The sequence below is a fragment of the Passer domesticus genome, chromosome 4 (assembly GCF_036417665.1).
Source record: "Passer domesticus isolate bPasDom1 chromosome 4, bPasDom1.hap1, whole genome shotgun sequence".
NCBI lineage: Eukaryota > Metazoa > Chordata > Aves > Passeriformes > Passeridae > Passer > Passer domesticus.
Genome location: NC_087477.1, coordinates 47,986,108 through 48,013,330, shown reverse-complemented (window position 1 = coordinate 48,013,330; position 27,223 = coordinate 47,986,108). Strand labels below are relative to the sequence as shown.

The following is a 27,223-nucleotide window of genomic DNA, read 5'->3' as shown; positions in this document are numbered from 1 at the left end:
GGAGTAGTGAGAAGCTCTTTCTGGGGCAAGCACTCAGCATCTAAACAATTTAGTTTTAAAGAGGTTTGTTGACCTCAGTTAGCCTGGGTTAGCATTTCTTAACCTTATTACCACTATACAAGCTCAGAAATCACCATACTTCTTTTTAATATAAATGTGTCCAGACTAGTAGTAAAACTCCCCATACTTGAATTAAATGCAGTCAAGAAGAGCTGCTGTACTAAAAGCTGGTTTGGTGCAACCTTGCACAGAAAAGGCAAACATCATTTACCTTCTTATTTAGAACACAGCATGTTCCTGAAGCAAAAATACAGGCTGTCCAAGATGAGATGGGTGAACTTGTAAGCCAAAAATTCCCATTCTGTGGCTGTCTAACAGCATGATAAATTGCAGAGAACCTCTTAGGATCATAACTCTTCTCTGCAAATTATGGTAGGGAGCTGCTGGGCTTTTACTCATCCTATCTGAGGAGCACAACCAAAACGAGAGCCCTCGTCTCTGAGCACCTTAGGCCTACCAATAAAAATACTTACTGCAAGGAAAGGATGTGATTTCAAGTCCTTTACAAGTCTTCCAGAGTTGTCATTCCCATAATTTGGGTGGATGTCTGACACAGTGATGGAGGAAGGAGAATGGTCACTTCCTCCTTGCCTGACCCTTAGGTGAGGCTAGATACAAGCTGAGCATGTCATATAAGCCCCACAAGTGGGAATGGTTTTGAATAGCTACCCAATCTTGACAGAGTCTAGCTGTAAACCATGCTTTAAGCAGGTTGACTTTGATATGATTTCACTCTGTGTGGGTATAGTGCCCCAGAACTTGCATGCCAAAGGACTTTAGGAGCCTACCAGATTAGGTCGCATTTTGTGAATGTCTTACAGCATCATTTAACCACTCATTTTGTTTTCGTCATCATGAGACATTTAACTTTCACAATTAAACTAATCTTCAAATTCAGAGTAACAGAAATTAGATTTGAACCTTCTTGATTTCTGTCTCCTGTTACTATTTATGTCATCTTTTACAGAAAACTCCTTTAAATGCCAGTTTCTCAAATGGCATCAAATATCATTATAGGAAGACCCAATTTTGTCATATCTTTGTGGTAGATCACTCTTGCTTGGATTCAATCTGAAAATCTCATGTAAATGCACATGGAAAGAAAAAAAAAGAAAAATAGAATCATAGAATCATTTAGATTCAAACTGACCTCAAAGATCATAGAATCCAACTGTTAACCCAGCACTGCCCAGTCCACCACTAAACCATGTCCCTAAATGTCACATCTACATGGCTTTTAAATACCTCCAGGGACGGTGACTCAACCACTTCCCCGGGCAGCCTGTTCCAATGCTTGACAACATGTTTCTACAGCTGAAAATGGCGTAGCTTAGCTTGGTTGACAAATTCATTGCAAGGCTACAGATGTCCAGATTGGTTACTCTTAATAGGGAAAAAAAAAGGAAAAAATTAAATAAAAACAATTCAATGAAGATAAAGTAATTATTAATTCGTTACATGAATTGACACACAAAATAAAGAAGTCAGAAGGACTCTAAGTGGACATCTGAGGAGGAGGTTCTCAGGATCTATCCAAGAAGACCAATGACAAATTGTTCTCTCTTTTGTCCATTTCAGTGAAAAAAATTCTGTATGAGAATAAGTAAGGCCAATGGTATTTCAGTAGATGCATATTTCTATATGTTAGGTTGTAACAGCCGTCACAAAGAAACTGTGAGATGAATACAAGAGTGACAGCAACCACACTGAGTCATCAGCTGTCATCAGTTGCTCATTTACACATTCTTGATATAATCTTAATCTCTGTTACAATTTTACTCTCTGGTAAATTCTTTACCACTGGGCTTACATTTAGACAAATTTTATTTAAGATTATATGAACTCACATATTTAAGACTGTGCTTTTGCTTTGCATTTTAATCAATGATAGTCTACAAGACAGTAAGTTACAATGTCACGGATACATGGATGTCACGGTTTAACCTCAGCTGACAAGTATGCAGCACACAGCCACTTACTCAGTCCTCCTTAACGGGGTGGGAGAAAGAATCTGAAGAGTGAAAGTGAGAGAACTCAAGAGTTGAGATAAAGACAATTTAACAGGGAAAGGAAAAACTGTGCACACAAGCAAAGCCATTCACCTCTTCCCATGGGAAGGCTGGTGTTCAGCCATCTCCAGAAAAGCAGGGCTCCATCACGCCTAATGGTGACTTGGGAGGACAAACACCATCACTCTAAACACCCCTCCTTCCTCCTTCTTCCTAAGCTTTATATACTGAGCCTGATGCCATATGGTCTGCAATATCCCTGCGGTCAGTTTGGATCAGCCATCCTAGCTGTGTCTGGTCCCAGCTACTCACCCTGCTTGCTGGGTGGGGGTGGTGGTGTGAAGAGCATTAAAGGCCTTGACCCAGTGCAAGCCCTGCTGATCAATAAGGAAAATATCTCTACATTGTTAACAGTTTCCAGCACCAATCCAAAACACAGCCCTAATTACCCTCAAGAAAATGAACTCTATCCCAGCCAAAGCCAGCGCAGCAGACTTCAATAAAAGAGTTTAAATCAACTTGACTAGAGAGAGACAAATGAGGACTTCTGCACTTGAAAAAAGAAAATTTTTCATGGGCCATTTTCTGTCCCTTTTTTAAGTGTGTAAGATCACCTGTCATTTTCAAGAGACGTGATATTACTCAGTGAGAAGAAAGCAGACACCAACCATGAGACTGGAACATCAGGGTGAAACAGGGACATGTCAAAGAACAGATCTAGAAATATTAGCTCTAAGCAAAGTTTAACTGGATTAGTCCCTAATATGAGAGGGGTAGTGTTGCTGTTTGTTTGGGGGTCCCTGGGGAGTCCCGGGGGGCCCCTAAGCTGTATCTTCACTGGAAGCAGCAGGCAGGCAAAGAGACTCTGCACGGCTCCTGAGGTGCTGATTAGATGAGGGTTTATTGGGGGTCCCACCCAGGGAGCAGCATGGTTACTGAGGGAGAAGGGGGGAAGGGGGAGGGAGGGAGAGCTTCGGGAGAAAAGGGCCAAGAGAGAGGGTAGCTCCTCGTTCTGTCACTGTGCATGGTGTGCTGGCTTGAGATGACAGCAAGGACTCGTATGAGAGCTCCTGAGCTATACTGTGAGCCAGGACACCTCCATCCTCTAGGTGCATCTTTTCCAATTAACATTTTAGATGCAGCACTTGGATTAATATAACACTGTCATTCCTGTTCTTTAGTTTCTCCAGATGTTCTAAAGATTTTTATCAAGTATCACTAAAGGAGCACAATGGTTCTATTGTTTGTTTCATTTCACCTGCATAACTGGTTTTTTTTCTGCTTTTGTGTCTACCTCACCACATGAAACTGACCCTGATCTCAATCAATAAACTTTACTTTTGTCAATATTAAACTACTACTGGAACATTTGAAACCTGTAATGAGATCCTATTGTCCTCCATTTAATCTGAACATTTTCCAGGAAACTGGATGTCACTAGCTGGTATTTGTCACATGAGACAGGACATCAAAATCACTTTCAATTACACCAGTCAAATACAAATCACCACAGCATGTCTGAGGCCTGACTGTGTTTTGGTTGTGAAATGTAAGAGGGAACATTACTGTTTACTTGCCTGGAATAACACAACAGTCTCAGCAACATCTGACACATTAATCTATTTTCTTCCTAGTAAAATTCTAGTGGTATTATTTTCACCTCACCTAAATAATCATACCAATTTAAATTTTCTATTTTTGTTTTCTGAAGCACAGTATTGTTGCTAATTCAAAATAGGTGCCTTGTTTACCTCTAAAAGCAGCTGTATTTAGTTTGGCTGAAAATAATATAATATACAGTTTGTCTTACACAAAATGTATTTAAAAAGTGCATTGGGATCTATGCAGTCAAGATAACTCCATATTCCTCTGGAATATGGGTAGCATAATGTTACAATGAATCATCACAGAGAAGAGAACAAAGTGACTGGAGGAGCTCGTCCAACAAGTATGGATTAATATGCCAGAAATAGCAGGGTATAAAGCTCTAGAGCACTCAAAGTTTTCAGAAAAACGATACCCTCAGTTCTGTGCAAAGATCCTTCCATCAGTGTCAGAACACAAAGTTTACAATTTCTGTGATTTCTAAAGCAGAAAACCAATAAAACACTGGACACTAACCACAGTGATATTCAGGTTTTAATACTTTAACCTTCCCACATCAGTTAAGCCTCAACTGGGGGGTTTCATACCTTTCCCTTTCTTCCCTAACTCCCTTTTAATTTACACAGTGCTACTGTTCGTTAATATTTTCCCTTCTTGGGTATCTTATTTTGGTTCTTTACACATAACTGCGTTTAAAACTTAACTGGGTTTCATATCAGAAATATTTATGTAAAAAACTCCAAGAACCAGCAAGACCCAACCAAATAAAGAGATGTCTGCAGGCATAAAAGAAATGCACCTGCATGGAAGACAGTATTCTAACTAGGTGACAAGGCTAGTGCGGTATATAAATAAATCTTTTATGAGTTAGCACAGCTGGCAGAGAAGCAAGAGCCTATTTATTTTCAGCCAGTAGTTTGCAAATACCTAGAACTGAAATTCCACAGATGTCATTTGAAAACAAACAGGATTTCATTCTCTCCATAAAAGTTTGTATCTCCACCAGGTGCAGAAAAATAATAATTTAAGAACTATGCATTGGAAAAATCTGAACCTCTTGCTCAAATGAGGCCAACCTGCAGAGTTTGGGGGCAGGGATGTTTCTGGTCCTAGTGAGGATGCTGCCTGCCCCTAGCTCTGTGGCTGTGAGGGGGCTGTGGAACACACAATGACACTACAAGAACATCTCCACAAATTTGCTGGCTGTTGCCATGCTTGTATTACAGACCCATACAGACCATAGCCCATCCCAGCAGATGAGCCTGGAAGAGTTGAGGGGTTTGACTCCAAACTGATTTATTAAGCCTTATAACTTGGGTTCCAGTGCTAGCTTATGCAGTAAATCCTGACAAGTATCTACTACCACTTTGATGTAGATATTGTCCAAGAATATCTAGTTCTCCATCTTCTTTGTGATCTTTTTGGATAGCTAAGCTGTCTATCCCATTGTATTTAGTAACTTAAAAGCAAAACTTCTATTCAGATTGGAGAAAACATAAAAAAAACCAAAACAAACCAAACCCCTCAAAAATTACTTTGCCTTTTTTGTATTCAAGGATTAGAAGATCAAAGAATCACAGAATGGGTAATGTTGGCAGGGACCACAGGGGGTCATCTGGTCCAGCCTCCCTGCTACAGCAGGGGCCATCCTAAAGTGCATGGCATAGGATTGTGTCCAGATAGTTCTTGAACATCTCCAGTGAGGGAGACTCCACAATCTCCCTGGACAATCTGTTCTGGTGCTCAGTCAACTGCACAATAAAGAAGTTCTTCCTCGTGTTAATTGGGAATTTCCTGTGCATCACTTTCCATTGCCTCTTGTCCTATTGCTGAGCACCACAGAGCAGAGCCTGGCTCCATCATCTGACACCCTCCCTTCAGATACTGACAGATATGGATGAGGTCTCCTCGCAGTTCTCCTTTCTCAAGGCTGAACAGGCCCAGCTCCCTCAGCCTTTCCTCATAAGAGATGCTCCAATTTCTTAATCCTCTTTATTGCTCTCTCCAGAAGCTTCATGTCTCTCTTGTCCTGAGGAGACCAGAATGAGACACAGCACTCCACATGAGGACTCACCAGAGCTGAGTAAAGGGGCAGGATCACCTCCATTGCCCTACTGGAATCTTCTTCCTAATGCACTCCAGGTCACCACTGGTCTCTTGGCCACAAGGACACTGCTGGCTCATGGACAGATTGGTGTCCACCAGGACCCCCAGGACCTTCTCCACAGAGCTGCTTTCCAGCAGGTCAGCCCTAGACTGAGCTGGTGCCTGGGGTTTTTCCCTCTCCAGGTACAGGACCCTGCAGTTGTCTTTGTTGAATTTCAGCTGGTTCCTCTCTGCCCATCTCTCCAACTTGCCAAGGTCCCTCTGAAGGGCTGCACAGCACTCTGTGGTATCAGCCACTCCTCCCAGCTTTGTGTCACCAGTCAACTTGCTGAGGATGCTGTGCCTCTTCATTCAAGTAATTTTGAATGAATGAACATGTTAAACAATACTGGGCCCAGTGACAGGCCTCCAACTAGACCCTGTGCCACTTATTCCAACCCTCAGGGATCTGCCATTCTTCCTCATAGAGTCAGCCCTCTATCCACCTCACTGTCCACCCATCTAACCACCTCTCCTTGAGTTTGTCTATGAGGATATTATGTGAGAGAGTGTCAAAAGTTTTGTAAAAGTCAAGGATAATAATTTAAATATTTTCATTGGTAAGTACTCTGTTTGAGATCTTAATTTAATTAATTTTAATAATAAATTTATAAATCTTGTAATGAAAAATATTACAATGGAAACAAAACAGCTGCATTGTGTAATAATCATAGTTATTATAGAAGTGATGTTCTAGGAAGGTGATTCTTGCTTGATTCCTAAATAATGTGCCTGTTCTAAGCTGGCATTGCACCTGCTTACTGTGGTTGCTGAATCATAACTGACTTTTTGCTACAGTCTTTTGTGCTACAGAGGTGATTGCAAAAGTGCCAGCAGCATTCCCTGAACAGCATGCCACAGCTATCCATTCACACTCTGGTCACGAGAAAATGTAGCCATCACCTAACTGATTTTTTTCTGATTCTTTAATCTGCCTGGAAAAAAATGTTCATGGACCACTTAAAGAAACTCTCAACTATTGTTTGCAGATGGAAAAAAATAGACCAAAACAGTCATATTAAAGGAAGCCCTGACAAAACTGCAAGTGTGGCCAGAACACCAGATGATATAGTTACAATAATTTTCTTTGAAGATCCCTTTTGAAGCCACACAAAAAGGCTGAGACAATGGCTCAGGTGGGAATCTGAGCCCACTGTTATCAGTTGAATTCCTAAACTCAAACTCGTGCAAGTTTCGATTCACTGACACCATGTAATGAGAGAAATGTCATTGTGCTTGTGCCTGATGTGCCAGACTATCACCCTGCTGTGGGATCCCATGTCCCAGCAGGCAGGGGGGAATTCAACTTAACTTGGGTTAGCATCCAATTTGCATTTCAGCGGATTGCCCTTCCCTTCATAAAGGCCTAATGTGCTAATGTTCTGTGGTTAATCCTAAAATGCTGTGTAAAATACCTGCAAGAAATTCTGTAGATATATTTTGAAACTTATTTCCTCTCTGCATATCCTATGGAACAGTGAGATTTTATTGATATATTTCTTACAGCTTTTATAGAACCACAAACAGAAAAAAACACGCAAAAAGCAAATAGAAAGCTAAAGAAAATAAATAATAAATTGAGATACACCTGCAGTCCAATTTCATAGGTAACTTGCTAAAAGTAAATGGCTTAGCTGGAATTGTTAAAAGGGAAGCAACAAGCAGCAACAAGCAACTAAAATAATCCAGTAAAACAATTCAGTAGTTTTTAGGATCTGGGGATTTGCTTTCTAAACATGCCTTACTTAAAACAAACAGGCAAAATTCGTTATTATTTACTGCAGTTTCGTACAGAGATTGACAGGTTTGGAATGAATGAATAATTATGTGGTGCTTCCAGGTTATAAGGTGGAATCAGTGTTGACATCTGCATGCCTATTAATATTTTTTTACGTGCAATTGCCTGTAAATTTAACACTGACTGCTTTCGGCAAGCAGCAATATTTCAAGACATCTTCAGACAAAAAATATTCAGTCTTTTTATCTACATTTGATTGTCAGAATCTGTTTATAAATCTACTAGGCATGTTTACGGCTTTCTTTAATTTTGCCTGCAGCACCAAACAATATTACTAACTGCTTTATAGGTGTATGCTTTTCAATTTATGTGGGATGTGGCAGCAACCAATATGCATAAGCTTCCCCGATCCTGAGTGACAGGAAAGATAGAAAATTAATGTCGTGATCCATACTATTATGTGTGGTACAATAATGATCATTTAGTGATGGGGAGGTCTAACAAAGTTTTTGACAGGTCTCTGATTTATTAAAGCATTTGTAATTCTCATTCCAGGTTACAGCTCTCTAAACAGATGCTGAGATTGGTCAAGTGTTACATAGCTGGCTGAAACTGTGTGTTGAAACTCACTGCTAAAAGATAAACAGAGGTGAAATCCCAAGGGAAGGTAAAACGCTTACTTTAAAGATTAAGTTTTATAAGGGTAAACATAAGCTGAAACAGCTTGAAAGGAAACCTATGGCATGATTTGGGTTATGACTGAATTTGTCTAGGAGCTCTGTTCTCTTCCCAATTCCAGTCCCCATTTCACTTGTGCTGGTGCTGGGGAAGAGGATGGGAAAATTTGTCAACCTTTTATGCAGTATTTGCACAAGGGGAAATTCTCCCTTGATTAACAAAGGTCTCTTGAAATCATTTACAGAATCAGAGCTGGGCTTTCTAGAGCTTATTCCTTTGTAAACTGCATCTCTGGCATGCTCCTTTAAACAGCACAAATTGGAAAAGGATTTAGTAAAAACCATTGTGGAAACTTCGTAGTAAAAAGTACTGCTTTTGGCAGTGGGGATAATATTTCCAGATATTATTGTGTTACTCATTATATATTTGAACTAGAAGGAAGTTTTTGATAAAAAACTCATAAGGTGTAGATTATAATCTAATATGACACTTGGAGGATAAAGCAAAGACAGTTGAAATATCCAGGCCACTCCTGTGGATATTTGCCTAATATTATTTTGGCTAACATCTCCATTTGGGGCTGACACACTGAAGATTAATCTGTCTTTGATTTTGATTTTCTGGCAAGGATGAGAGAAGGAGTATATTTTTACATTTAAAATTACAAACAATATGATGGGTCAAGGACAAAATTCTCTTTCTTGCCTAGTTATTGAAATAGCCCAAAACACCAAAGCATACAGATGCTCTTGTGCTCTTGTTAGCCTTGATGCAATGGAAAAAATACTGTACTGGAAAGAAGCTGTGAATCTGAGAATTCAAAGTTTCTTTTAGTGACAACTGTATGTCACAAATTTACCTAAGCATCATGTTTTGGACTGCCACAACACAGAAAGAACTATCCATTTTTGAATGGAAGGGTAAGACCCACCACTAGATCTTTTCCCACAAGTTATAAAGTAATCAGTCTGTGCATGGGCAGAGATATCAGATTTATAACTGGAAATGTTTTTTTCAGTAATATTTCATACAGGATTTATTGAAATCAAGCTAAAATAAGTAGTACAGGGAGGCTGCAGGCTGTGGCTACCTGATGGTTGTAGGCATTCACAGTGCCACCATGAAAGCCAGTGAAGTGCAGAACTGCAAGATGCCAGTAGCACAAATAGAAATTACTGTATTTTGCTCCTACAGGTAGTGCATGAGGCAGCATATTCTCTAATGAGATACAATGTACTGTAACAGAAGAAAACAGAGACTCAGGTTTGAATTTCTTATTTCCAGTTGTGTGTGATTTTTTGCAGGGAACATCATAAGTGAAGCAGTTTCATTCAGGCAGTCCAAAAATGTGGATGGGGCAACTCTGACAGAACACAGAGCTATACTTGGTGAAGATATTAATTGCACAATTTAGTCAATACAGTTTTTGCCCCCACCACTAATTCCATTACTGAATTGTATACCACAGTGTCTACACTGATGCCCTGTTAATGCAAATTCTTCTGTCTAGCCAGCTGGCAGGCAGGCAGAACAGGCAGCCTCCTTTTTCTGCTACAGTTAGTACAGAAAGCCTGGTCCTGCGGTGCTGAAACCGAGAATATCTCCCCTTAAAGCAAGAAACTCATTCTTTTATTCATACCACATTTTCATTATTAAGAAAAAACTATGATTCATAAAGTATTACCTATGGCAATACGCAGACTTTAATATTAATGCCATTTTATTATTAAAAAAATCCTCTAAACCAGAAAAGATTAAACTCAAGCATGAATAAATACCAGTATCTTCCTGGAAGCTACATCTGTGCCCTTCATCTCCCATCTTTTGACATCCTGTGAACATCTCCAGAAAGTTACAGAACATTTTCTCTTGAGCAAAAAGCCCCTCATGGATATGAATGTGTTCAGTAGTCTTTGAGAAATGTCTAGAGGTCTTGTAATTTCTCACTCTCACAGCTCCAAGCTGGCTGTATTCCACAACCAAATTTTACACAATAATGAGACAGTCACTCAAATAATTGTTACTCAGTCCCTTTGCCTCAGAAAATATCCCTTCCATGAGATTCTGCTAGTTCTGCTGACTGATAAGAAAATGTGCATTCAAATTAGTCCTGCTTACAAAAACTATGACTGACAACACTGTGCAATTTGAGAACTGCAAGCCTTAGGTTATTCCTAGGTTCTTTTGAATCAGCATGAAACGTGCTTCTGTGCTGAGACGTCCAGCCCTGTAATTTTAAGCTTCCATTTTATTCTTGGCAATCTTATCTCTGAAAGGCAGGATAACTGCAGTAATTGCACATCTCATTTCAGAAAAATAAAGAAACATTCATTTTCCATTTTAATAGTTTACTGGAAACTGGTTCACAAGGAATGAAGAGACTGATAATGAATGAAAATGAAAAACAGCAAGACCCAATTACTCACCCGTGCAAGGCTGGTTCCAGAAGGGACTTTATACGGGACGTACTTTCTGTAGATATGTCCAACTCGAGAGCATGGAACATCATACATGCCACCTCCACACATCCACACCTGGAAAGCAGACAGAAAGCAAGTGAAAGAATGATTCCTGGAAACAAATGAGGCAAAAAAGCACATACAAAAAATTATAACTATAAATATAAATATAGTAGAATAGAATAGAATAGAATAGAATAGAATAGAATAGAATAGAATAGAATAGAATAGAATAGAATAGAATAGTTTGGGTTGGAAGGGATTTTAAGTTTGGCCACTTTTATTGTGATTGCCTGTTTGTGTTATAGTCGGTATATCTGCCTGGTCCTGGAATTCAGCCCCTGACTGACTGTGCTATTCATACTGTGAATGGTGAAAAAAAGGGTTAGAGTGAAGGCTTGAATTACAAAGTGATTTAGGTAGCTGCTTCTTAGGGATCATTTGTGTATCAGCCCTTACAGTCCCTTAGCAATTAGCCATGGCATCCAACTGAGACCTGATAATGAAATGTTTAAGGATCTAATCTCATTACAGAGCAAACCTACATACACTAATGTAAATGTCTAAGGAAGGCTGAAAATCAGTGCAAGTTGGGCTTTGTCCTTAAATTCCATGCATGCAATGTGCAGCTGGATAGAATTGATAGATCTACTTGGGAAGCTGCTGCTTACTACCTGCCACCACAGAATTGACTAAGGCATAGGAGCTCTGGGTAGGTGCCTCTGGACATGTCATCTACTCTCCTAGTAAGCACAGTCCTTCTTAGGGAGGAAGGTTACTGGTGGATTGGGAATGGAGACCCAAATGAATGCTCTGCCTCTAAGCCAAAATAGCTTATTACCACCTAGAGCAATCTTGCATGAAGTTATGCCATGTGGACATGAGAATAATTTTCTTAAAAAAAAACATGTTGTAAAATCTGCCTCTTAAATAAACCTTGAAATCCTCACCTGTTTCATCTCATGACAACTAATTCACTGGAAAATTTGCATAAACATAGTAAAATATCATAAAAACAAGAGTATTCAAATAAGGTTATTTACCTTTCTAACAATATTTCAATATTTCCTTTGTATGTTACATAATTTGTACTTTTTTTAAGTGGGAATTTTCTCTCTGTGCCTGTCTTCAAACAACCCAGTGCATCAATGAAAGCGCAGACCTCTGTTTACTATTTGTTCTTGTTTTTTAATGAAGTTGTCATTTCAAAGGCTATACAAATTGTTACTGTGATTACTCAAGGCTTCTTAGAATGGACAGAATAGCAGTGTGACTCAAAGGTTAGCCCAGCAAAAATTTAAAGGACAAGAAAGCAGAAATTACATATATATACACACACACATATATATATATGTGCCATTATTATTTTAACAGAGGCAATGAGAGCTGCAGTAGACCTATATCGCATTTCCTCTAAAGCAGTAGGATAGCAGTTTAAAAAAAAATAAAAGGAACCCCAGTCATATATGCTGAGGCAATAACAAGTGGGAGGAAATAACACTGTGTTAGGCTTATATTTGATAGATATAAAACCTGAAAAATGCTGTGCTGCACCTGAGGTATGCTGTGCAGGGTAATTGAAATGAATCTTGGGCTGCCTTGAAGGACATTTAGCAGCTGTTCCTGTTTATCTTTCAGCTTCAAAATGGTATTAAAAGCATTTTTTATATTTTCCTGAGAAGATCAATTCTGGCAACTTTGTCTTTAAAATGTGCATTTTTATGTCACGTGCACTAAATACAAGAAATTGGAGAATGCCTTCTGTGTTAAGTATTACAGACCTCCAGTATACCATGAAAGAAACTCAGGTGGTGTGGGACATTTGGCAAAATTATATCAGAAGCAATGAAACTCTCAGGATCGTTAATGTCTCCTTCTTACAAAAGCAATGAATCTGGTCTGCAGCTGAGGTATAAAAAACAAAGAGAAACCAAAATAATGCAATTCCAGCTTGGAAAGATCAAAAGAGTAGTTTATGTGTCAACTAGAGACTATCTCACAATTTATCTTTATATGGCTCCTTCCAACAGAATGTTGCAAAACACTTTATAGGGATGACAGAAAGCAAAAACCAGGCATTAACACAAGCTTTAAAAGAAATTAAGCTGTGGTTATGTGGCTTTGTTCCTGACTGGAGTTTAGATGCCACAGATGTATTTTTTGGCTCTGTTCTACAGCTCCTGTAGGATTTTGGGTGAATCACTCTCTTTTCACATCACTTCTTTGTCTTTTAAATTGAATTCTGACTTCTCTTGTGATTCCCCCACCTTATCTCTCTGGTTTATGAGTGATCCAGCCTGGAATATACCTGGAAAATGTAAATACTGTGCATGCAAGACTGAGATTCCAATCCATATGCTACTCTGTAGTCATAATTACTGTAGTAAAAGACTCGTGATTTTTGAGCAGTAGAGGATGTGTCGCTGGGGAGTAGGAACGTAAACATACAGCAAATTATGCAAAGGATTTAGAGGGTACTGAATGGACTTTGGATTAGGCTTCAAAACTAAATGAGAAATATACTGCTACTGAGAGTCAGTAACAAGACAGACAACAGTGAGAGACATTGAAATGAAGGGAAAATACAAACTGTAAACTGGTGGAAGAGAAATATAAAGTATTTAATACAAAGGCGACGACTTGGTGCTCTTCATATTGTGCAAGAGGGATGGACTACAAACAGGAGAAATGTGTTATGACAGTGGGGCTGAAAAAGTTGTAGAAAATAACAATATAAAAATGTTATGGGATTTTTCAGTCACTCTTCTTGAAATATAAGCCAAAAGAATAGATTTGGCAGCTGTAGAAAAGGAGAAAGAACAATATTTTCCTGTGAACTTCTACACACAGTGTGAATGTTCCTCTAAATGAAAAAAAAAATTGAAAAATAGGATCACTCACTGCAAATCTACAGTCAATGGGTCTGCAAATTGCGAAACGATTTACTGGAGGTGAAGTGGGATTTCCTGTCAGGAAATATTAAAACTGTACCACGTAAACTGGGAACTGATGACTCTGGGTATTTCAACAATACTCTCCAGCACCTCTAAAATTCTGAAGACACTGGCAATATTCCACATTTGTCAGTCCTTCATATAGATTACAATTGCACTACCAAGTGGTAATGCTCCTCCACTCCCTATCTCCTGCCAAGATTGACAGCTGTGGAGGGAATTAATAGTGATTATGATGATAATGAAAGGGATTAATGAACTTGGAGGTATGTTTTGGAAAACAGGGATGAAGAGAATTTGAAAAATGTATTGGCATGGATAAGGATAAAACTGTAGATACAGATGACTACTTTCAAGAGGCTAGGGAATCACCATTAGCATTTTTGTTAAGGTATGATTTATGATGTCTGAGGAATGCCTAATGCAAAGGATTGCACTGGGTTTGCATAGCCAGGTTTTGGTAGCAGGGGGGCAATAGGGGTGGCTTCTGTGAGAAGCTGCCAGAAGCTTCCCTCAGGTTGAACAGGGCCAATGCCAGCTGGCTCCAGGGTAGACATGCCCTGGTCCAAGGCCATCAGCGATGGTGGTAGCACCTCCATCTATAAATTTTTGGGATAACAGATTTCAGAAGAGGGAAAAGTTACTGTGCACCCTTAGCTAGAGAGAGGAGTGACAGTATGTGGGAGCACCAGCTCTGCAGACATCAAGGTCAGGGAAGAAGGAGGGGGAGGAGGTGCCCCAGGTGCTGGAGCAGTGACTCCCTTGCAGCCTGTTGTGAAAACCAGGCTAAGACAGTTGTGCCCCTGCAGCCCCTGAAAGGTTCATGGTGGAGCAGAGATCACAGAGGACCTGCTGCCCCTGGAGGATCTCATGCTGGAGCAGGTGAAGGGTGTGAGGAGTCCTCTCCCTGGGGAGGAAGGAACAGCAGAGACAACATGTCCCCAGTTCCCATTCCTGAGAGTGAGGAGGAGGAGAAAATAGGGAGTGAAGTTGAGAAGAAGGGAAGGGTGGAGGAAGATGTTTTAAAAATTGGGTTGATTTCTCATTGCCCTACTCTGATTTGATTGGTAATAAAATATTTTTTTCCAGATCAGGTCACCTTTGCCCATGATGGTAACTGGTGAGTGATCTCTCCCTCTCCCTGATCTGTGAGTCTTTAGTTATATTTTCTTTCCCTTACTCACATGAGGAGGGGGATGTTAGAGCAGCTTTGCTGGGCACCTGGTAAACATCCAAGGTCAACCACAAGGGTCTTCAGGAAACAGAGAATGCTAGTATGTTTTGCTACTGTGTTGTGCTGATTACTACATAAACTGTCCCTAACAGATTTAAATGTAGGGTTTCCCAAATAGTGGCTTTCCTTGTTATTGTGAAGAGATGCTATTAATCAGGTGAGTTCCAGTGCTTTGCCAGCTTTCACAAGTCTAGCACACACCAAAGAGTACTGTCAGCAAGATGTCACAACCCTTTTAATGAAAAATGACCCTGATGTTGCTAAAAATTAAAATCCTGAATACTTTCTTAAGTAAAATTTAGTCTAAGAAACTATTTAATGAAGAGGTCATATTTTGAGGTAGTTTGTGGCTGTGTCACCATCCAGAGTACTTCAAATAATTATTTGCCAAACAAATTAAAGTAAGATGTGGCATCAACACACAGCACCTGTCGGACAACACTTCCACAGACCATAGATGTGGATGCTCTAAGAAAGAGTAAATGCCATCTCTAGATTCACTCAAGTGAAGCCAAGGAATCTGAACCAGTCTGGTTGTTTGGCTGTTTCACTGACTGTCAATGACTTTGGAACAATTTGCAAGTCTACTATCTTACCAAGTTTTCTCAACAGATCTGGTAAATTGAACTGTCTGGCCAACTTGTCCTCATTTAATAAGTTTTAAGATAACTGAATCTACAGCTACACTAGAATCTGCTGAAGCAGAAACCTTTCCCAAGCTGATTGTGGTGATTCTGACATAATAAACCTCATCTCTTTCTGTTTGTCTCTCCCACCTCTGTGATTTTTTGCCAAGTTTTTGTTATTCCAAACCAAACAGAAATTTTTTTTTTTTAACATTTCTTAAATTCTTTCAGTAGGAATTCACTCCTATTTGGAAGTAATTTCTAAATACTATTTTTTCCTTCTTTTAACACTAGTAAGAAGGGACAAGGACCCTAAGGTTATTATATACTAATAAGATAGATTCAGAGCTATGACTGAAATGAGACACAGTGTGCCACAGCTGCCTCCAAAAAAAAATATCTCTCACTTGAACAAAGCATACTGAGACAATCTGGTATCTCAATTTCCAGTTGTGTTACTATGGTTTCTATACAAAGTCTGGAGAGAACAACAAGTATATTCTTTGCAATGATGAATAAAAGAAATATTTGAAATAGGATAAAAAAATCATGGGTGACCTGTCAGAGATCATTGTGACAGCTACAAGTAACTACTTATATTTGCCTCTGAAACAATCTAAATGGACAGAAGGTAAATCAATATATTCTAAACATACAGTCTAGCTATTGAGTTTCCCCTGACATCCTATTTTATTTTGCTGAGGTATAAAAATGATTTGGAGAAACGTGAGAGTATGCCAGTTAATGCAAAACATTTTGCAGTTCTTGGAACTCCTGTAAAGACAGCCTGGAAAACCAGTGCTGGGTGACAGTGTACATTTCATTCAACAGAATGGCCTCAGCATTGTTTTAATTGCAGCTGAAACTCAGCTGCAAGATACCTGATATTAGTAATGGCTGACATGCTATATTTATTTAAAGAGCTTTACACTGACAGAGTTTGGAAGTAGGCTGGAAAGATCCTGGAGCTAAATTTGAATTGCAATTTCAGTTCCAAGCTTTATCCAAATACATTTGACTCAAATAATCTAAGTCAGGAAACTCTATTAAGCCCTTGTAAAACTTTGCATTTTGTGACCATGAGGTAAAATTTTCATGTCCTTGGGTATACTGGAAAATAAACTCAGTTTTCAAAATTAGACATGTTAGTCCTCAGCAAACTAATAAAAGATGCCTGTCTTACATGTAGAAAGTAAAAAGACTTTCAGCTCTATACGTAAATGCCAAGTAACTGATTTCAGAACACATGTCCACCTACAGGATATGAAGGAATACTATAACATGGCTGGTTGTACACAACATGAGCATTTGAAAACTCCCCATATGTCACTACAATAATGTAAATGCAATTTTAAAAAGTTTGCTTTGGAACAGCTGGCCTGCAGACAACTGCTCATGGCAGCTGAGCTGCTCTAGTGATCCACTGCTATTGAAAGGAGTCTTTTCTTCCTATGACTTTCTCTATTTCCACCCATTTTCTTGAGCTGACTCCAGGGGACTCTATCCCCAGAGATGATTAAACTTGTTGATCTGGACAGAAAAATTATTCCATTTTCTTTTTTGCTGGGTTAGTTCTCTGTTGGCTTGTTGAACTGAGCTCAACACATGAGCACAAACACAGCATCTGAGCAAAGGTAAGTAGAGAAGACTTGATAAAAGGGAAAAGGTGGAATGTCATTCTTTGACAGTGGTAAGCTGATTTTCAGAGGGAGCTACACGCAGTGTGATTTTGTATGGCTTCTGGAGCATTTGCTTATGGCACTGTGGAAATTCCTAATGAAAAAAAGTATTGTATTAAATTAATTTTAGTTAAAAAAAACCCAGAAGCCCAGATGAATTAAAGCATCGTGGTAACACCAGCAAGGAAGTACTCTATAAAGTGGCTTGATGACTTACCTTAAAGGAGATTTCATACTGCTCTCCTCCCCATATTTCTAATCCTGGATCATAGCCTCCCAGCTCCCAAAACCATTTCCGGTTAACGGCAAATAGACCTCCAGCCATTACAGGAGACCTGAAGGATGAATAAAGCAACACAAACAATAATGAAGATGTATGGCCTGTGTGTGTTTGTGTGTGCTCTCTGGGTGTGTTTGTAGGAATGTCTGTTTGAATTGTGAAGCTTTGAAAGGCATAGATAAACATAGGTGATAGTAGCATAACCAAACAATATTTGCCTTTATTCATCCAAAGAGGGGCTCTTTGGAGAAACAGGCAGTGTAGTAGATCTAGAGAATGGTAGACAGTCATGCACAAACTCCTTTTTAAAAAAAATCCCAGTAAGACCAAGCCCAAAAAACCAATAGCCTCCCCAAAAATTGTTTGTTGCTAAGTAACAGAGAAAGAAAGGGACTCTGGAAAACTGCCAAAGTACTTGAGTCTCAGTACTCCAAGTGACATAATGTGCATTTGAAAGTGAGCAAAAGTTTTCAGTTAATTTCAGTCTCATGTGTGCTGGCTAGAGAAAGGCAGAAAGGTGAAAGAGGATGGCTGAAGAGAAGCTGTTGGGAGTTAAACATCTGCTTTCCTAAGCATTTAGAATTCCTCAAATGTGTCTCACAGTGGTAATGTGACTTGTAGGCAAATAATTTGCTATGCTTCCCATGTTTCCATTTATTCCATTAATAAATATGTGACATTTTCTTAAATTAACTCAGTCTTTTTCACAGCCAATATAGAAAACAAATGAGATATTTAAAGTTATTGTTAGAGAATAATAGCAAAAACATATTATAAATTTATAAGCAGGAATTTTGTACTGGAGAACAAGCATTTTCTCTTTTCATTTTCTTTCAGTGCCTCATTTCTAATGCAGTGAATACATTGAATGCAGCTCTTGGGATTCAAATGTTGCTCTTCAGCTTACTCATTGATGTTGTGGTGGAAGGGGAATACAAAAGCATCTATGCTGAACAGGAGGGAAACTACATGCTTAAGAAAGTCCAACCCAACTATGCCATTCCATCAATGCAGATCAACACCAGCCTTATGAGTTTTACAGCGAGAGGCCAGAAGGAACACATTCATGCTGATGGCTGGTCAGAGACAGAAGAAAAGACAAAGCCATGGGAGACCTGGCTGGCTTCCAGGCAGTGTGTCCTTAGCAGAGAGCCAAGAAGAAACTGGGTCCTGTGCCCCGTGTCTTGTAGCAGTGAAGCCCCAAGGGAAAATTATTCCATCCTGGGGCATTTCTGTTTTGAACTACTGCTGGCGGTTTGTTTGGGACTATGGGAGCAGATAGTACCATCCCAGAAGCCCTGACTGGAAAATAAAAACTTCCCCCTTTGCCACTGGTTTAGGATTTGGGCGGTGAACTTGGAACTGGTAAATATTTCAGGAATCCATACATAAGTTAGAAGTTTATTGAAGAGGACATTATGTTAATGGAATGATCTGCCATATTTTCTCTGCCTTAATACTTTTTTAGACTGCTGTCTTTTATCCAAGGCAGTTGAGATGATAAAATAGCAAGCAAACAGCTGAGTGGTCTCTGCCACCATCAGGCAGCTAGTAAATCCCACACATGAATGTTAGAAAATTATCCCCTCATTTGCATTCATGGTAATGAGAAACATTATGGATAATTTTCCTTTCACTTCTATATGGTAGCCTAAAAAAATTTAAACTACCCATTTTCATGACTCTTACAGACTAATTTCATTTTCCTTTAGAGATTACTTTTTTAAAAGCACATGGAAGCTTTGAGAAACAAGGCTTTGCAAAAAAAAATCCAAACTGGCAAGGCTGTGCAGTGTAACTTACACTGAATGCTAATACTTTTTTACTTTTATTGACATTTCACATTTCACTATTGACTGTATTTCCACATATGAATAAATTAAACAGAGATTTTATTAGAAAACTTCCCCTGAGGATTCTGACTACTACAATACATTTTCAATTCCTACCAAAGTAAATCTAATTACAACATGTCCTTTTTGACTTCAGGTTTTAAATGATCAAAACATAATGTCCTTTTATAAAGAAGGACTTACAACAAGAACGCTTATAACTAAATTGCTACTGACAGAAGAAATGTAGTCAGAATGATCACTGGGAAAAAGCAGGATTTCTCTACTTCTCATAGATACAATATCTTTCCTAAGCATTTCCCTCAGTACAGTGAATGGCCTATAAAAAAGGCAATTGCTGCAGGTAAATCAGATGGACGATAATAAAATCAGAGACTTAAAATTCCAAAATAATTGACAAGTACTTACAAATTATATTTGAATAGATAGATTTTTCCAGTGATAAATCGTGAGTAACGAAACCCCCTGTTCTTTAGACGTGAAAGTTCAGAACATTTATTGCAATTAACAAAATTACCTAATGACTGGAACCATAGCAAACCCATAATTTTTGCATTTCCTTAAAAAAAAAGTGAAGAAATTGAATGTAATGTTGCCCCATTAATTCCTATTCCACAAGATGTTCTGACATTTGTTGTTTTGTAGGAAGAGCAATGAAGAAGAAAAGCAGGATGGCCTTTTGGTTTTCATTAGAGTGGAATTACTAATAAGCTGTGTGAAACTGAGTGCTTGGCACAGCATGAATTCCACTCCATTCCACAAGCAGCTACTGCTGAACAGGCCTTAAATTGTCTCCATAATAGGAAGGCAAGAGTCCAGTCTTGCAATCATGGCCGATATGAAAGTCCTTATGTATCAATAGGATCACTTACACAGATACAAGGACTGCAGAGCCCAAAGAATAAGAATTAATCTCTTGTTTAGTGGCTTCTCTATAGAAATGTCAAGTACAAAGCTATGTTTGTAGGAGTAATTTTTTCATGAAATGTCCTACTCAGATGCTTAAACAATCAGACTTGAGCTATTATAGCATAATATTATGTGAGTAATTACAGTGGAAAGCTGTAAAGTGCTTAGGGTCAAAACATTAAAAGGACAAAGGCTCCTAACACATCAGAAAAGCTGGAAGGGTAAAGTTGCTAAACTTAAAAATATTTGTAAAAATCCTTCCACCTGAGAACTACTGCAAAGACTCACTGAATATACATGAAAGAACAATATTGGAAGCAAAAGCTAGTTGATAAAAAAATGGCCCAACTGGTCAAAGATTGCTGTGCTGAAATAGAAAAAGAATTTGATTCAGTTAGAGCATAAAACCCCACAAAACTTGCTTTGCAAAAAAATATAGACTGGGAAAAAGGCAGGCAAATGCGTAATGGGAAAAGATAGCTTACAAACAAAAAACTGCGCTAAAAGAAGCGTAGTGGTAGCTGAAACTGTAGCCAGCAAAGGTTTTTATAACTGCTTGCAATTAACATGCAGAGGAAGGAAGGAGATAATTTCACCTGTGAATTTTCAAGGTAAGAGAAAAATGACAACTTCAAAGGAGTCTGAAGCTACTTGCAATAGAAACAAATGTGGTATGTTACAAAGAAACAAACTGCATCACAGGGCTTAGAATCATTACACAGCAAGAGCGATACACACAGTGGAACTAAAGGATTTGTGAGAAGGGAAGAGAAACTCTGACAGCCTGCAGAATGAAAATGAGGAGAATGAAAATGGGAAAGCACTTGTGCTGGATGACATGCACAGTAGGTACACTGATCGGAGCCACCTGCCCGAAACAGCTGAAATTTGGCCATTATAATTGAATTCAAGGAATGGCACATATTGCACTCTGCACCTCTCTGTGTAACCCACACTGAAGGCTCTGTGCTGAACTGCTGAACAGAGACAGATGAATGCTGGAGGGAGGAGTCCATCTCGTGCAGGACACATCAGGCAAGCTGACCTTGAGTGCCAAGCCCACTGGCACATTACACAAAACCAAGGCAAATAGCCACAACAGAAATCAGGACTAGGTCCTACTGACCTCATGGCATCAGGGATGTAATGAAAAAGGAGGAAAAGGGGCCATGTTGCTGCTGGCACAGTGGCAGCCCCAGAAATGACTGGTGACCTACTGAATGCAGCTTTGAGCTAGGCTTCTGCATTTTTTATAATGAATTTCAATGTCTTGTTAAGCAAGAAGCATCCCTTCAGCCCAGTGATACCACATGAAGGCACCTCAGGAGAGGGAATAAATTCAGTTACCTCATTTCACTGGTGACTGCTCCAGGTTCTCTCTGCAGTGAGTCCTGATACTCAAAGGTTCTCAAAGCAAATAGCAGAAGCTGACACTAATCCTAAATAAAAGTTCAAAAATACCTGAAAATTACAATTTATGTATGTATTTAGTGACAGACTTGGCTACTTGGAGGAAGTGAATGCAGAGGTAAACCAAACTGAAATTAAGAGGAGTTGATCAGATGGCAAGAAAGTGACGTAGGTTAAGAAAACAAATGACAAAAACATAAATTTAGTGGTTGCTCCACCTAAAGACAGTTCTACACTGTACATAGTAAAAGATACCAAAGATATCGAATGAATATTGATAAGTCTTCCTGAATTTCTCAAGAAGTAAAAAAAAAGAAGTGGAATACTTTATGTACTTAATTCTCTAGTCAAATATAATTAAAATGTATTAAAATGTATTTTTAAATGCACCAACTCTTTTACATTTAATATTTCTACAAGGCATTGTTTTATCTTTTATCCATTCTAATAACATGACCCATTTCAATGTCTATAAAATCATCAACACTCAGAACATAAAATCTGTCTCTGTAACATTAGGCAAAGGCTAATACTCTTTTCTTTTTTAACTCAAGTGTCTCTTTTTCTGAACAATTTTTACCCTAGACAAATGTATGTAAACTGCCAGTTCAAATGATCATTTTGCTGAAACAGGTAGTGGCCAAGTTGTACTAAACTTAACATCTCTCTGTAATCACATTCAATTTTTAAACTCCACTTTTGTTTGGAAAACATTAAGATAAAACCCCATTCATCAAATGGCGAGCCAGAAAGCTGTGGAGAGTCAGCTACAAAGAAACCTCTAAAAGTGCTTGACTTTCAGTTTGTAGAAGTTTCAACTGTAATTTCATCACAGATTCTTGTTTTTCTTACCACATTGCTCAACTTCATTAAAAAAATTGTACTGTAGCAAAGCAATGAGTCCTTATGTGGGTGATGAGGCTCTTTTAGCCTTTTCTCTCATTTGTAGAAAATTAATGAAAAAGAGGTGAGCTGGGTAGAGATTGAAGACTCTGAAGGAAAGGCTTCCCCTTCCCATAATTACCTCTCATAATCCAAGAGAAATCTGTCTGAATTATTGTTAGAGGAGATGTACAGCACTCAAACTAAGCAGATGGGTCAGCACAAGTGAGCATCCTGAAGCAAAAAGTAAATGAAAGCTTCTGGAAATGTCCTGCGGGCAATGGTGTTCAGAAGGATAAAACCAAGGAGCAAATGAGCAGCTGGAAGTCATGCTAAAGAGGAAAATCTAATACACAAGCAGTCCCACAAGGTTGAGGCCTGAGAGCTGCCAAAGCAAGAAAGCAGAACTGAGAGCAGCCCCTCAGCTGAGCCACATTCATGTCATGAGGAGCGATGGATCCTGGACATGTGGGGTTCAACAGCAGCAAAAAATCCTGCAATCTACTAGTAGGAAGTAAGAACTGTGGGAGAAAACAAAAAGAACTTCTAAACACAATTTGAAACAACTCTGTCGGTTTAGCACATTTTCATATTGATGAACATTATCTGCATTCACAGTTGTCCCTTGAAAATATAATTTTTGAAAATTAAATGTAGAAATGAAGCTAGATTGGAGGTAAAATAGTATCAGCTGTCCCTAAAATCGGAACTTCAGGTTTCCTGGCTTTTGCTGAGCTTTGATACTATGTTTCTGTGAATAACAACAGTTCATTAAATCCCATCACTATCTTAGAGGAAATTCTCTCAGAACATATGGGGGCAGTATCTGAACAGAATTGCTATCCAATGTTTTCTTCCCCTCCTTAGGCAGAAAGATATAAACCAGAAAATTATCTTCCAGGGCTTACTTTTGCTTTACTGATTTAATTAAGCCCAGTATAGCATCATAAGCAAAGTTTAAACTCAAGGAGAAATTTTCAATTTCATTAAAGATAATAAATGATTCCTTTTGAAACATAACCACTGGTCTGAAAATAGGCTATTTTCAAAATAGTCCTTTAATTCAGACTTTCTCTTTAATTCAGACTGCCTCTCCCAAGACAGATTCCTAGATTACAAATCCAATCAGTTAGGAGTCTTCTGTTAAAAGTTACAGGTGATTTTGACTAAGTTATTTTGATTTCTATAGATTGATGTTTTCTAGAACTCTAAAACATGATGTACTTATTGCAGATTAAAGTAGATTTAAAGACATGACAGCCCACCCAAAATAGCTTTGTACATAAGGTGTACACCCAGCAGCTTGGGTGGTTTTAAGAATGACCAGTGAGGAAAGAAGCCCTTCTGATAAATATACTACATGTATAGCACCACATGCATATTGGTAGCAGTTGGGGACTTGGAAAAAAGACCAACAAGGCAGCTGAATTGCAATCACCACCATAAACTCCACACAAAAGAGAAGTCTTCGCTTGTTCTGGATGTCCTGCAGTATTTCAGGCTGTGGCTTTTTTTGTGTGACACCAAATTGATTCAGGTGTGCAAATGAGAAGGGTTAGTATTAAAGCACTGCAAGGAAATGGCACCTGGAGTTTCAGGGGTTTTTCTTTTCTGTTCCTGCCATTGTTCACACACCAGATCAGACTGAATAGTTAGTGAAGGTCATTTCCAGAACATTTCTGAGTTGCAAAGATTTTGAGTAAGTGGAAGTATAGTTACAATAACCTTCTCCTGATTTTTTCAGCACAGTCTTTAAAAATATTGCTCCCTAGCATCCTGATGGAATTGGCTTTTCTTCAGGGTGCCACAGACTGCCCCTGGTGACTCTGACTCAAGCAGACAGAGCTCTCACACTAGGCTAACCAGATGAGACACACAGTTAATGATATGGCTGTGATCTGCCACGGAGCTGAGGATGTGGATGAATGTTATTCCTTTGATCAGTTCTTCCACAGTACTGTCAGCAAGTGCCCCCACTCCACCCTTATGAACAAACACTGCTTCAAACACAAGAAGAAATTGGGGACAAAAGGTAATTTTAATATTTAATTTATCTCTGCCTTAGGGGATTAACACAGAAGCTTGAGAAGATTCCATGCTGACAGGGGGGAGGCTGGAGCTTGGCACAGCTTTTGTGGCTGTGCCATTGCTACAAAAAGCTGTTCATCCATTTGTCAGTGGTCAAAGATTTCATGAATGTTAAGTAGTAAGAAGGCAAAAAAATTATGCTTGAAGAGGCTAATTTGCAGCCAAAGGTATTCTGGGATCCTGGAAATTTTCTCTTAGATGCATCATTGCCATTTATTAAAGCTCTATAGTTTGCTGTGTTACCCTGTTATGGAGGGTAATGGGGAGCCAGGCATTAGATTTCTCCCAGTCTGCACCAGAGGCACAAGAATATTTTCTTGTACAAACTGTGAAGCACTGAAAGCAGTTTCTCAAGTACAGAACTGACAGAAGAAACACTGGAAAGTACTTCTCAATGGAGCACAAAGGAGCTGAAAACTGATGAGGTTGAGCACTTGATTATCCCATGATAGCATCTAGTTTTAATTTGATGTTGTAAAGATGGACAGACTGGAAACCCAGAGAAATGAACCTTCCTGCCTTATTATCAATTGCAGTAAAATTAAGCTAAGTATGTGAACTCTGCACCTGACTTTGAAGGCAAATACAGCTAATCAGTTTGCCATGGAGCTCTGCTAATTTACACAGGCCACAGTGGAAACTGCTGAGCAAACCATACTGATCTCACAGTTGGGAACGAGAATCCCTACACAGTGCAAGTGAGACAACCAACCTCCTTCATCCAAGGAGACTGCACACTCAAATCCTCTTCTAGCTGTATAGGATACATTTCTAAGAACAGCTAGCACCTTTGGGAGCAATTCAAAAGCAGGATAATGGGAGATGATATGGCCTCAGGCTGGACTGGGTACATTGCTGGCTTTTTGGTGACTCACCAACAGAGACTGCAGCTGCCTTGCAAGCTTTTTCCCTCCTGGAGCTGGAAGCTCACACAGCCCAGATACTCTCGTGTCAGTGCTGTCCTACAGCTCATTCCCCAACTCCCTGCCTAGGAAACTTTTTTTTTTTTTGCCAGGTTCACTGAAAAACTCTCAGGGGATGCTTCTCTCTGCAGCTGGTGTGAACTGAGGAGCATGGATCTCACCAGCAGGTTGCACTCCTGCCAGTTACTTTTGTAAACAAAAATAATCCCTCACTATCAGCTAAGCAGAAAGGAGAACTATGATGCCATAAAGACCAAGATATTACATCTGAATGTTTTGCTAGAGAAAACATTTTCAAACCCTCATCTCCAGCTAGCAGAAGAGAAGAAAGCCCATAGAAAGTGTAGAGAAGAACAATAATTAGGTCAGTCTGACATTTGATGTCCTACATTTGTGAAAATATTTTCCTAAAAAATTTCAGTTGTACAACAACACAGAACTAACTTAATACACACAGTAAATTGTTGGCTGTCATTATCAGCAGTAAGACTGGAGAGTTATGGCTGTAAAGCAGCTGCTGTAACATTCAGCCATGTTCTGCTGCAAGAAATAAAAACCTAATGAAAGATTTAAAGGAAGAATGTTATGCATGAACCTTTTTCAATAGGCAATTAAAATACAAATTGCAAAACACAAATAAGTACATTATGAAACACAGAACTGCAGGTCAAAGACTGAAATCATTAGCATTGACAGGGTTACATTTAAAGCTTTAATTCTGAAGCTGTACATAAGATGTTATTCTTCTAAATGCTACACTTATAAATGAAGATAAAATGAAACAGAACACTATGAGTATTTTTTCCTCATAACTATACTTAAAACCAGAACCATGCTTCCACAATAATTATACAGGATGTTATTCCATTAACAATTAATATTAGGAGCAAGTGGGAAAGCAAACAAGCCAAAGGGAAAAAATCTGCTTTCAAGTATTACTAAAAGAACTCAATTCATAACTTAGTTTTTTTATTAGTGATGAGGCTTAATCTCTCCACAGAGGCAGAAAAGTGAAATGGTCACAACTAAACAGTGTTTTGGGCATAGGTGAAATAGATTCCTGACAATATCTTTCAATCACTTGCTGGTGCAACTATTACTGGAGGCCGAAGTCTGCTCTACCTGGAAGGTACAACTTCTTGACAAAGAATAATAGCAAGAAAGAAAGACTAAGTACATTTTCTGAGAAGAAGAATGAGCTTCACAGAGGTCAGCATTTTGTCTTCATTGCTTCTCTTTCCAGAGCAGGAAGAACAGCTTCAAGCAAATCTGACACAGCATGCTCTGCATTAGCAGTTTTCTTCCTCCATACATCACCCTGTCTGTACCAATACCCTTTAGATACCTTGCCATTAATCTAGGAGTGTTTTATACACCTGTGTTTTCCAAAGAGAAAACTCAGCATACTCCAAATCCCCAAGCAGAAGCAACAAACAAAGCAACCTTCCTCTTCCTGCATCACAGGGGAGGGATTCACCTTGAGACTTCATTTCATTTTCTGGGGGATTTAATAAATCAGAGAGAAACGAATGCAAGAGATGCACACCTGTTTGGGGTTTTCAAAGTTTTTAAAGACACACCCTGACTGCTGTAGGGCAGACTCTAATTACAGACAGGTGCCATCTGAAGTGATGACCAAGGAGAAAATTAGGAGACTGTGAAAAAAGTCTTCCTATTTTTGTTTCAGTAAA

General features: G+C 39.0%; 1 protein-coding gene and 1 long non-coding RNA gene across 8 annotated transcripts in view; one reads left to right on the top strand and one right to left on the bottom strand.

Moving 5' to 3' along the window:
- GALNTL6 (polypeptide N-acetylgalactosaminyltransferase like 6) overlaps positions 1-27,223 on the bottom strand; it is a 436,298-nt gene that overhangs the window by 31,342 nt on the left and 377,733 nt on the right. For all 7 annotated transcript variants that reach the window (XR_010361204.1, XM_064417705.1, XM_064417706.1 and 4 more), the window contains 2 exons: positions 17,405-17,522; positions 10,662-10,769 (listed from right to left, as the gene is read on the bottom strand). Coding sequence is in view for 6 of the 7 variants with exons in the window: in XM_064417705.1 (XP_064273775.1) it covers positions 10,662-10,769; positions 17,405-17,522 (226 nt within the window). In the remaining variant the exon portion in view is untranslated. The remainder of the gene's footprint in view (positions 1-10,661; positions 10,770-17,404; positions 17,523-27,223) is intronic.
- LOC135299164 (uncharacterized) lies at positions 14,452-19,021 on the top strand. Its single transcript, XR_010361209.1, has 3 exons — positions 14,452-14,530; positions 14,738-14,796; positions 18,305-19,021. It is a non-coding gene; the product is annotated as an uncharacterized LOC135299164 (long non-coding RNA).